Genomic DNA, 13,059 nt, shown 5'->3' on the forward strand with positions numbered 1-13,059 from the left:
TCAATTCTAAAGCAATCTTTGTTGCCTTTTGGAAACTTCGTTGTTTCAAATACATTGAAACTCACTTCCTCATCTTGGACCCTCACCTTCAACTTTCCTTCATCCATGTCAATGATAACTCGAGCTGTCTTCATAAAGGGTCTGCCCAATATCAAAGGAACTTCTACATCCTCTTCCATATCCATGACTACGAAATCAACCGGAAACATGAACTTATCAACCTTCACGATCATATCTTCCACTATACCATGTGGAAGCTTGATGGATCTATCTGCCAACTACAAGGTCATCCTTGTGGGTCGTACCTCTACATCTCCAATCTTCTTCAGCATAGATAATGGCATTAAATTGATACTGGCTCCAAGATCTAATAGTGCCTTACCTACTGAAATATTTCCAATAGACACGGGGAGAGTAAAACTACTCGGATCTCTGGATTTTTGAGGCAAAGATTTTTGTATGATGGCACTACACCCAGCCTCAAGCTCCACAGTTTCTTCTTCAAGAATTCTTCTCTTCTTAGTCAAGAGATCCTTCATGAACCGAGCATAAGTAGGCATTTGTTCCATGGCTTCAGTGAAGGGAATATTTATCTGGAGCTTCTTGATGATGTCCAGAAACCTTGCAAATTGTCTTTCCTTCTCTTTCTTAGATGGGGCATGAGGGTAAGGTAAGTCTTTAATAGGAACAGTGGAAATGAATTCCTTGCCCTTCTTTTTATTTTTCTCCTTCTTTACTCCATTCTTCTATTTTATTTTCTCACTATCTACACCCTCATTTTTATTGCTTCCTTCCTCATTCTTCTCAATCTCTTCCTCAACCTCCCTCAATTCAACATTTTCTTTCTTTTCATTTTTCTCACTTACCCCAACATCATTACCAACTACCTTCCCACTTCTTGTTGTTATGGCTTGGCAATACTCCTTGGGGTTGGTCTTGGTGTTGGCTGAAAATGGGCCTCCAAACATGTCAGCTAATTGTTTAGCTAGCTGACCCACCTGCACCTCCAAATTCTTGATGGAAGCTTCAGTGTTTTTCTGGTTGTTCATAGACACTTGCATGAACTGGTTCAGAGTCTCCTCCAATTTGCTGGTTCTTTCATGCATAGAAGGATAAGCAGGCTGATGTTGTTGTTGTTGTTGTGGTGGTCTATTGGATGGTCCAGCTTCATTCCTCCATCCATATCCTTGGTTGTTGTTGTTCCTCCAACCTTGATTTCCCTGCATATAATTATTAGTATTATAATTATGGGAATTAAAATTACCTCCTTCCGGTTGGTTACCCACATAGTTGACCTCTTCTTCATTTGAAGTTTCAGAACAGTGTCCATTGGGATGATCTCCCCCACAAAAATCACACTTTAAATAAGAATTTGATTGAGCTGGGGAAGAAGCAATGGCATGAAGCTGCTGTGGTATTTTGGCCATCTGCTTAGTCAGTGCTTCAATCTGTTGAGATAACAGCTTGTTCTGAGCAAGGATTGCATCATTAGTACTGAGATCAAGAACTCCTCTTTTATGAGATTGATGTCTCCCATGCTCTGCTTGGTGATCAGAAGATGCCAAAGATTCTATAATTTGAGTAGCTTCTTCTGGGCTCACAGTCATCATGGTACCACCAGCTGCTGCATCCAATAACATCTTCACCTTAGGCTTGATTCCATTAACAAAGAAATTGAGTTGAGCTATATCTTCAAACCCATGGTTAGGACATTTTCTGAGCAATGACTTAAATCTTTCCCAGGCTTCACAAAATGGTTCATCTGCACCTTGCCTGAAAGTAGTAATTTCTGACTTGGCCTTAATATACTTGGATGAAGGATAGAATCTATTCACAAACTTGTTTTCCACATTACCCCAGCTTGTCAAACTTTGATTTGGGTGAGATTGTAACCAAACTTTAGCTTTTCCTGTTAAAGAGAATGGAAACAACCTCAAATATACAGCTTCTTCATCACCTTCAGGAATTCCCATTGTTCCACATAGCTCATAGAAATTTGACAGGTGTGAGTATGGGTCCTCATGATCAAGGCCAGCAAATTGTTGTGAGCTAACCAAAGTAAGGAAGGCAGGCTTCATCTCCATGGCTCTAGAAGTATTTGGAGCTGCAATGCTAGAGAAATGCCTAAGACCATGTTATTGTGCATAATCACCTAGGGTCCTTCTAGGAGGCCTAGCTGGTCCATGTCCACCATTATGAGTGCCTGTTCCTTCTTCAGCCATTTTTGTTTCGAGATGTGGTTGATTTGATGAAGTAGAAGAACTTAGAAGATCTTGCTGTTGTGTTTGGAGTCTCTCTAACTGTCTAAGCCTTCTTGTTCTACTGTTGTTCCTCCTTGCCGTTCTTTCAATTTCAGGGTCAAAATGCAATTTTTCGGCTAGAGTTTTCTCTCGCATACACTTTTAAGAAGTCTGCACAGCAAGGTGAGTCCACAAAACACAACAAGACAAATATCTCTATATATTATAAATATTCACAAAATGAATTATTTACACAATTACAAAATCACAAGATTAAGAATTACTAAATAGCACCAAATCCCCGGCAACGGCGCCAGAAACTTGATGAGGTTTTTTCGCAAACCCACCACTTGGAAAGTGAACCAAGTTTCGAAGTAGTATTCAAATATCGTCCTCAGGGATTTGAGTGTTTAGTAATTCTTGCTCTAATGATTCAAATGAGAATTTTGTTATAATTGCAAATGAGTGAAAACAAATTAGAACAACACAATAAAATAAACGTAGTAAGAACAATGATTAAGAAACAAGGATTGGTTTAGGAGCACTTGCTAACTCGTAGATCTTCTTATGATAAATGCGATTCTAATTCCATTATTTCCACGTTCATTAAGTAATTCAATAAGATTCCTCAAGGTTGAATCCTAAAGTCATTAAGCTCAAAACATGATTCCTCTATGTTTTAAGTTTAACACTTCGCATTAAGAACAATGACTTGAACAATGTGACTAACCAAATCAAGTCTATTCCTAGAACAAGAAATGATTAGGTGCAAGATTCAGTTCGGGTTTTCGAAAACGTTTTCCAACTGGATTCAAAAGCCAAAAATCATACAACGGGTGATCAAGCCGATATAAGCATTAAGGGAAGAATCAATCACAAATAATGAGATCAAAATGCATATATTTAAGAAGAAAAGGAGTTAGTAGTTACATCCAACCAATCCTTAAGGAGTTTAGCCACACATGGCCATTACAAGATCTAAGAAGTAAAAGAAGAGATTACAAAGTTGGAGATGAAAACAAGGGGTTGGGCTTCGTTCCCAAATGACCCAGCTGCCCAAGTCTTCGTTCTTGCTCCGCTTCTCCCTTCAAGTGTTTCTCAATCTGTTTTTTTTCTCTGTGGTACATGATCCCCCTGTTTCTTCATTTTCCCCCTTTTATATGAGCTTCAAAACAGGGCCAAAAAGTGACTTTTACTCCCACGGCTATAGCTGTAGATCCACGGCTATGGCTGTGGAGAGTCCTTTAGGGTGAAGAAACCTCCAAAACTGCAGCTGTGGTTTCACAGCTATAGCTGTGGCAACTCCTTCATGGTTAAGTAATTTCTGACGCTTTAGCTATGGAACCACAGCTATGGCTGTGAGTTTCTGTAACTTTTCTTGATCTCCAATGCCTCACCGCTCTAGCTGAGGATCTACAGCTATGGCTGTAACTCTCTGGAGTCCCAATTTTGCATTGCAGGTTTCCACAGCTATGGCTGCAGAACCACAGCCATGGCTGCAACTTTCTGACTTCTAGAATTTCCTTCCAGATTTCTACAGCTATAGCTGCAGAACCAGAGCTATGGCTGCAGAAGTCTTTTCCTCAGTTTTTGCTGCACTTAAGATAGAAAATCAACATTAACTCTTCTACTACTCTTCTATCTTCTAATATAACTTTTAAAGAGTAAATTAGCATAAATATATTTACAATTCATCCAAAAAGAGTGCCAAAAGTTGAGTGAATATATGAATAAAAGACACTCAACAGTCACCAAAGACACCCACTGAAGATGATTTGTCACACAGTGAAGTCAATTTAGAAGATACAAAGGAATCGATCCCTGTTCGGCATTCAGCAAGAACTGCGCAAGAAAATCTTATAAGTATAAGCCTCTTCTATATCAGTTTACTCAATATGTGCTGCTTTCAAGCCACAAAGTTTTGAAAAATAAATTGTTATGTTTTGTGTAACAATGCATTATTTGCTTAAAAATTTCTTTTTTGACTCACCTTTATAGTTTTACTCATTTTGTAATTTAAGATGCATCATAATTTGTAAGTTACTTTAATTATATATATGGTTGACATTTACCAACTCTTGTCATTTGTATGTAATTTGGTCTATTAAAGTATATGAATTATTATCTGGTATTTTATTAATTTGCAGGTTTTGTTCAGGAATCCTCTTAAAATAAGTCAAATATTTAAAAAAAAATAACCACTTTTAACATCGGTCATGTCATGACTGATGCTAAAAGTTAGAATTTTAACATCGGTCATGCCATGACCGATTTTAAAAGTCCCACTTTTAACATCGGAACATCGATCAGCGACCGATGTTAAAAGTCCCACTTTTTAAAATCGGCTCTTTTAAAATCGGTCAGAGAACCGATTTTAAAAGTAAAAAATAACCGATTTTAAATGTTTTTTCCACTGGTGAACACACCTTACTATATCAATCAACGACAGTTTAACCTCAATCAAAGTCAATAAAACCATAGTTAAAGTCAACTCATGCACAAACATTGGCGTCATTTTTTTAGATTATGATAAATTCAATTTTCACTCTTTAACTTAGTCAACACAAGATGTCAAACCACTTGCCCAAGACAACTAATTAATGGCCTTACCCTAGGAGACCCTAGCCGGAGATGAACTCATTTGTATGAATTTCGTGAGCAAATATTTGAGCTCCGATGATATTAAGGAGGCTAAAATTCACCAAATATGTATTGGTCTAGTTTCATACATGGCGACCATATCGAAATAATACTCCTAAGAGGCACCGGATTTAAACCAAAAAGTGTCAAATAATGAAATCATTGTATTAGTTGCCAACAAAAATGGCACTATAGCAGCAATAAGCATAGGGATGAATACTATATAAAGCAGTAAGCAACGATAACATTATGGTTTTCATTTTTAAATTTTCTCAATCTCAATTCCTCTCGTATTGACTTGAATGTCAGTTCTTGCATGTGATAGCACATGTACCTATCAAAATTCGAAGAAGTCACGTGAAGCAAGACCACTTTCAAAGACAATATCGCAAAGGTTGGGTTGATGTTGAACAAAAACAAAGAAGAAAATGCAATAATGAAGGAAAATTTTGAAAACAAAAATAAAGAAACGAGAATATTAAACTTCACATTTAGAATAGAATTGAAATTTAAGTTGACTTGGTTAATTATCATCTTTTTTAGCAAATACATGTTTCAAATAGTTTGTTTTAAAAGTAATTATATTATTAATCACTAAGGTAACTTAATTATTTTTTTTAAGAAAGCTATCTTACCATGAATGATAATATTTTCTATAAATAAAATGGACCCACCACTTATAGGGAGAGGGTCCCACCCACACAACAGAAATTGTCTTAGTGCACCTCTAATGGGAGTGCTTATTGTGTATCTTATTTTTAAGTAGTAGTACTTACAAGAAATTCTCACTAAAATTAGCATACGTGGCAAGACAAGTTCTAAAAATTTTAACTTTGTTGCTTGGAGAAGCAACCGTGCTTAGCACTCTAAAATTTAAAATAGAGAGGTTTGATTGGTTGATGTTGATCCAAGGTGGAAGTGTACAGAGATATTGCAAAGTGTAGTGTGAAATGTCAAAAAGTGTAGTATGAGTGGTAAAAAAGTAGGGATGCTTATAAATAATTTTTATTAAAGAAAAAATTGTAAAAATATAATATGAGTTGCTTATGAATGACATGACACAGTGAGACCCATTTAAATTGGTTGAGAGTTGCTTATAAGCAACGGACATCGTAAATGCTCTTAGGTCATTGGATGCTTTAAGATATGTATTTTAATTATTGTGGTCCTGGATGGCTTCCACCCTCATCTGTCTGAATAAAGCTTAATTGCTCCATTATGTAGCATTTAAAAAACAAAAAAGGTTCACTTACGGACAAGAACTATGGCAAAGAGGAAGATCTAATTGAGAATTTTCCCTGATTCACCTAACTTATTTTAATTAGTTATATATTATAAAACCACAAAAATGTGCGTTCCTGTTGTAATATAATATGTTTGGACTATGGTGACGTGGAGATACGTACTTTGGAAACTGAATCCAGTCTCCCTATAAAAATTACACTCAAGGTTGAGCTTGCTTTCACAGCATTTTCTTCTTCTCCCAGTGCAGCATATACATCCATGAACATGAAAAAGGTGTTGCATACGTTGAAACCAGACATCTTAATGGTGTTTGTGCAGATTGCATTTTCTGCAGTGAATGTGGTATTCAAGCTGGCCATAAATGATGGAATGAGCATGAGGATAGCTTCTGCCTATCGCTTCGCATTTGCATCGGCTTTCACTGTCCCCGTTGCTCTTATCTTTGATAGGTCCATACTATTATTCATTCTTTTTTTTTTTTAAGGCTAAATTTCACATCTAAGTTCTTATAATATTAAATTTATAATTTTAATCATTAAATTTTAAATTTCAAAATTTTAGTCTTTCATATTTTATGAAAATCGTAATTTTAATTTTTTTAAATATTTTTTTTATTAATAGTTAAAACATTAATTGTGATATGATATTAAGTAGATGTCAAAAAAATTAATACTCAATAATATTTATACTTAAATTTTACTACTAGTTTTCATTTTTATTTTATAAAAATAGTAAGATGAGATGAAAATGTGATAAAATTAAAAATTAAAAGCATGACTTATTAACTTAAATTTTATTCAATATTAATTATTATGTTTATATATTTAGTGTTAAGTTAAATAATTTTATAATTTTATCAATTAACGTGTAAATATTTAATGAGGAAAGTAAAATTATAAATTTTATAAAATTAAGAGAACTAAAGTTACAAAATTACAAATAGAAAACCAAAATTGCATATTTAATATTGTAGAGAACCCGAATAGAATACTGTTATGATAATTTGTAATTTAATAATATTATGATGTATAAATTATTTTCTATAATTATAAATTAAAATTTTTATTATTAAGTATTATTTTAAATTTTTTTAGAACTATAAATACGTGGTATTTGTGGTATGTATCTAATAGTGTCACCTACGGAATTTGATTTGTGGAATATTTTGTTCATTCGTGTGAATTTTTATGTGAGAACGTAATAAAAGTAATATTTTTATATAATATTTGAAAAGCTTTTTCATTTAAAAACGATTTTTTAATTTTTTTCTCAATATTCCTTGCATTAATTTTAATGGACTATATATAGTTGGAATCTTGCATATTCGACCTGCGAATATTTTACTGTGTGAAACGTGCAGGTTGCACCACAGTCATGCATTGTCCGCTTTGGTGTTTAATTTTTAAAAAAAAAATAATAAAATAAGTAGTTATATATATATATATATATATATATATATATATATATATATATATATATATATATATATATCTGTCTAAATTATTTATTTTAAAAAATTTACTTTTAAAAGAATATTTTTTTTATCAACATCTTCAAAAATTACCTTTTTAAAAAACACTTTTTTTATAATTATTTTTAAAAATTTAAACGAAATGATCCGTATTTATATCCTGAATACATGATTCTTTGCTCTGATATATATATTTATACCCTTAATATTTAGAGAAATATAATGATGTATTTAAAAATAATTTTATTTGTTTACATATTTTAAAAATTAAAACAATTAAAAATATTGGATAAAATAATTAAATATTTTATTTAAAAATAAATTCATAAAAAAATCTTATCACAAAAGAGATTCAAGTCCTTCTTTTTTGAAAACAATAAAGATTCAAATTCCGATACGTATGGTGTATTAGAAGAGATGATTTAATAGGAATTGAAAAAGAAAAGAATAGATTTATTAAGAAATTAAATATATATATATATATATATATATATATATATATATATATTTAGGGGAGATAATTTAAATAAATTTGTAAAATAATTATACATGATAGCGTCTGTGTAGATTTAATTTTCCTCCCTTAGGTGAATCTATATAGAATTTTCAAAAATAAATATTTGAATAAGGCTTACTTTACACTATTGATATTATTGTTTAAATGAATAATTAATAAAAATAAATATAATTATTTAAATAATATATTTTTACATAAAAATCTATTATATTAAATATATATTTTCTTTATTTTTTACTTAATATCTCTCTATCAAATAATTACAATTTTACGCTATTTCTTGTATGTTATCCGATCAAATGAGTTTTTCCCTATTTTTTTTTCCATTCGGTTAAATTATTTCCCTTCCTCCTAACAAAAAATATATATATATAATAGTATTGATCTGAATTGTATTCTATAATATGAACTGACAGCATATATATAATAGTGCGTAGCTATTATTCCATTTTGTGGTGTCCTTAATTGGCTGTTGTCTATCGTGGGATATAATTGCTGAAATCTTGGTATCATGATAGTCAATGATTTCTCATAGTCATTCAATAGCAAGTATAGTAAAATATTGTGGTATATATCTCTTAACAGTTGACCCCTATCACCTTTTTTTCTTTTTTCTTTTTTTGTGTGTAAAGGGCTATAATTGTTTTCAAACTAGTATTATATAATTTATTAATTACTCGCGCTGTATATATAGATATTATTCTAGAAAATAATTACATAATTTTATTTATTTTGTCCTTAATATGTTTTTAAAAAAATAAGTATTTTGTAAGTTTTTTAAGAAACATTTTTTAAGATAAACCAAATTAAACAAACTAATAAATGATAATTAAAAAAACAAACTAATAAATTTGAAATAGATAAGTGAGCAGAAATTACAAACTAGATCATCCTATTTTCTAGAAGAGGCTAGAAAGGAAGATGATATCATAATGAGCAAGTTAGTGAATTTTATGCTTTTTCTGAATGTAATTAGCTAGGAATATTAGGATGGATTTTAAATATTTGAGGAAAAGGAGTCTGAAAACCAATATTCTTCTTATAGAGAAGGAAAATGAAAAGAGTTGTTTTAATTGATATATGATTATTAAATCACGTATTTATATTTAACTTGAATTATAAAATTAGTGTTTATTTTTCACCAAAATTTTTAATCAAAACAATTTTTGTGTAAAACTACTTTACTATATTAGTGCATCCCCATTAAACTATAAGAATATTCTCTTAGATATTTTTTACAAGCTCAACAAATTAATATTAGAAAGCTAATGCTAGCTAATATCTCTTCCTTGTTCTTAATTTACAATCAAATAAAGGATACTCCTAATTTTATTTTACTTTATTCATAAAAAAAGATCCGGGAATATCTCTGGCTCCTTTTTTTTTTCCTTATTCTTTTTTATCTTTACCTTTTCTTTCCTTTTCAATCTAATACTTTAATTGCCTTTTCTTATTAATTAGCATTCATTATTAGCAGAAATGCAATAAATTAAGTTATTGTCACATCTGTTCTACGTGGATTTGAATTTTGATTCAAAATCATACATACTTTTTCTTAATTAAACAAAACGTAAGCATATGTATCATTTTCAAAACTCGAGTAACATCATTCTCAACCAATTGTAAAGGAAGCGGTTGCTTCCTTGAACGTGATACTTGCGCATTAAGTGAAAGTGCTTTTGCATGCATGCCATCAGGAAGAAGAGACCAAAGATTACTTGGAGGGTTCTTATATTGGCTTTTCTGTGTGGATTGTTTGGGTATGCTACGTATATTCTCAATCACCTTTTTAACATCATATCATAATGATATATATTTCAGGCATATACATTTTGATATGGTCATTTAATTTTTCAGGGGAAGTTTATTCATAAACCTTTACCTGGAGGCCCTCGAATTGACGTCAGCTACATTTATGTCAGCCATGGTCAACCTTAATCCGGCCATTACCTTCATTCTGGCCATATCCTTTGGGTATATATATATATATTCATATATACCACTCCACTATATTTTCTTTTCTTATGCCTTCATTACTTTTAATTGAATAAAAAATTGTACTTAATGAACTTGAAAGTGCTATATAGGTTCGAGAAATTAAATTTAAAAGTAGCAGAAGGAAGGGCAAAGGTGATAGGCACCATAATTGGAATCAGTGGGGCAATGGTGATGACCTTCTTCAGAGGCATAGAAATTAATATATGGTCGTCCAAAATCAACCTTATGCATCCACATCAGAACCAAAATGGTCATGTGGCATTACACCATGCTGACTTTCGAAGTAAACTGTTGGGTATCTCATGTGCCATAGGAAGCTCCTGCTTTTTTTCTTCGTGGTTCATCATTCAGGTTACCTTGTTTCTTATGACCAATTAAACAATGCACACATGGATTGCATTTTTTTTAAAATTCAAACCCAACTAGACAGTTCTTTTTTTATAAAAATAGTTTTATAATCAAACTATTCTCTATAAAATATAATCAATTCAACTTTTTTAAAAGCCGACTTTTTAAAATTGAGTTAGTTTTCTGTTATTTATTTTATATTTATATATAAATCTATTTTTTTATTATTTTTTTTAAATTGAACTAAAGGGATCAGTTTGAATTGAGGTGATTTTACACATTGATCAATTAATTAACATGAAGTTTTATGATCAAACATTGCTCATGCAGGCTAAAATGAATGCAGAATACCCAAGTCCTCGCTCGAGCACAGCTTTGATGACTACAATGGCAGCAATACAGGCCACTGCTTTTACTCTTTGTGTCGAAAGAGATTGGAACCAATGGAAGCTGGGTTTCAATATCAGGCTTCTAACAGTGGTTTATTCGGTATATAATATATGCCCCTAATTTATTAAATATCACTATGTCTTAAACTTTGAAATTAGTTACATGCACAGATATACAAATGGGATTGCTGCCATACACTATAGCATCTAAACCAAACGCCTGAGATTGTTCACCTTTGGATGAACTAATTAGTTTTAAGATGTGCGTAATTTTGAAGCTAATAAATTAAAGAGTTAAATATGTTTTAGGTCTTTTAAATGAATAAATTTTAGTTTTCAACTCTAACACATCTTTTAATTTTATTTTTGTCTCTTTCAAATTTGAAAAATTGTTTTTTAATTCATATTAATTAAACAAGTGAAATTCAATTTTAATCTTTGTGAAAAGATGCAAAATTGGAATATATTACTAGTCATTCATTGATGCAATTAGTGTTACGATTAGTTTTCAAATTTTAAAACTTTTCAAGAAAGACTGATTTTCGACAAAATTAGTAGATATTTCTATTAATACCATGGTATAAAAAAAATATATCATGTGTGCATGATTGAGTATCACTTGAAATCAACACATATTTTTACTTAGATACATATATATTGGTAATTAATCCATATCATATAACATTAAGACCAAAATTGTTGATTTTAAATTTTAGAAAGATAAAAATTAAAGAAAGACTTTGAAGATTTTAATATAAAAATTTGTTTATTCTGTAGAGATAAACACATATTTAATCCTATATTTAAATAAAATAAAATAAAGATTGATGCACTGAAAGCTCATGTGTATATATGCTCAAAGGAAGTTTGTTTCATGTGAGTAATGCTTATGCAGGGAATTGTGGTCTCTGGAATAGCAGTTGTGATCATTGCCTGGTGCATAAAGAAGAGAGGTCCTCTATTTGCGTCTGTTTTCAATCCTCTGCAGATTTTGCTAGTGGATATTGCAGCTTATTTAACATTGGATGAGAAACTATATTTAGGAAGGTAAATATATATATATGCTATAAATCTTATCTTTATTAGTTTAGCCAAAACTGAATCATTTTTTTCTTCCATATATATTCATGAATTGATTTGATTTAATCTAATTTAGTTAAATTGTATAGTGTGCTTGGAGCAGTGATGATCGTGTGCGGTCTATACATGGTGCTTTGGGGTAATGCCCAAGAATTGAAAAAGAAGTCTCGGTTAGTGGCATTAGGAAACACCACAAGAGGAGAGTCAGAAAATGTTGAGGTTGTAAGCCCAGCCCTTAGATCACAATAACCATGAATGTTACTAACACTTAAAGACTATTTATAGAAAAGAATAAAGATCGGTGTACACTTCCATTTTAGTTAATGTCTAGATAAATTAATATTACGTGACTTAATCACAATAATGCCTACCCCATATTATTTGGCCTTTGTTACTTAATGGTGGCACCCGTGGGAACAATTTTTCAAGTTCTTGTTGAGATATTTCCAATTTGTATCTGCTATATCTAGTACTCGTTACACCAGGTATGGGGTCATTCTTGCCTTAGGATTGGGTTGAAATGTCTTTATCACTTATACTGGGCTGGGATATACCATGTTGTTTACTTTGTATATCTAGCCAACATATCGGTCCAAAACAATTAAGTTATTATTTAAAAGGATCCTCATTTTCTAATTATTATATTTAATAATTTTAGATATTCGTTATAGAATTAAATATTAATAATGCTTAATACAACTCAATTCAAGGTGGATACCAATTCTACCGAGCACTAAAGCAATTTTCTACAAATTTGAGTTTCATCAGTCTCAAAGAGACAATTTTTGAGCAGGTTTCTTAATTAGCGAAGTCCAAACAGACATGTTTTGAAATTTACCAATAGGTAGCCTAGTTTCTTAAGCATTCTCTTTTTATTTGATACAATGGTTTGGTATATCATTTTATATATATATATATATATATATATATATTATAGCCTTATCTAGCACAATCTATTCCACGCACATCATTCAAGCTAGCCCACACTAGCTTGGGACATTGTGGTATGTAAGAGTATTAATTATAACAAGCCAATTCACACAAGCAAAGTTAGGTTTGATTTGTAGAATTAATGATATTTAAAATTTATTAATCTAAATAAGTCAAATTAAAAGTATAAATTAAGCGTAT

At 31.2% G+C, this 13,059-nt stretch overlaps 2 protein-coding genes and 1 non-coding gene across 3 annotated transcripts; 2 read left to right on the forward strand and 1 right to left on the reverse strand.

Annotated features, from left to right (window-relative positions):
- Window positions 1-278: 278 nt before the first annotated feature.
- Window positions 279-2,084, reverse strand: LOC145955134 (uncharacterized). Its single transcript, XM_083069843.1, has 2 exons — window positions 764-2,084; window positions 279-676 (listed from the first exon to the last, which is right to left on the reverse strand). The coding sequence occupies exons 1-2, from the start codon at window positions 2,082-2,084 to the stop codon at window positions 279-281; spliced, it is 1,719 nt and encodes a 572-aa protein (XP_082925969.1).
- Window positions 1,696-1,801, forward strand: LOC145955380 (small nucleolar RNA R71). The gene has a single exon (XR_014431994.1). It is a non-coding gene; the product is annotated as a small nucleolar RNA R71 (small nucleolar RNA).
- A 4,248-nt stretch (window positions 2,085-6,332) lies between the features above and the next one.
- Window positions 6,333-12,247, forward strand: LOC109818653 (WAT1-related protein At1g25270). The gene is given in 8 exon segments (XM_029268898.2): window positions 6,333-6,574; window positions 9,811-9,873; window positions 9,971-10,087; window positions 10,201-10,462; window positions 10,790-10,948; window positions 11,744-11,895; window positions 12,018-12,082; window positions 12,085-12,247. Coding segments are annotated over 8 exon segments (1,071 nt in total). The 5' UTR covers window positions 6,333-6,383; the 3' UTR covers window positions 12,147-12,247.
- The last annotated feature ends 812 nt before the right edge of the window (window positions 12,248-13,059 follow it).

The sequence above is a fragment of the Cajanus cajan genome, chromosome 2 (assembly GCF_000230855.2).
Source record: "Cajanus cajan strain Asha chromosome 2, NIPB_CcT2T_4, whole genome shotgun sequence".
Lineage (NCBI taxonomy): Eukaryota > Viridiplantae > Streptophyta > Magnoliopsida > Fabales > Fabaceae > Cajanus > Cajanus cajan.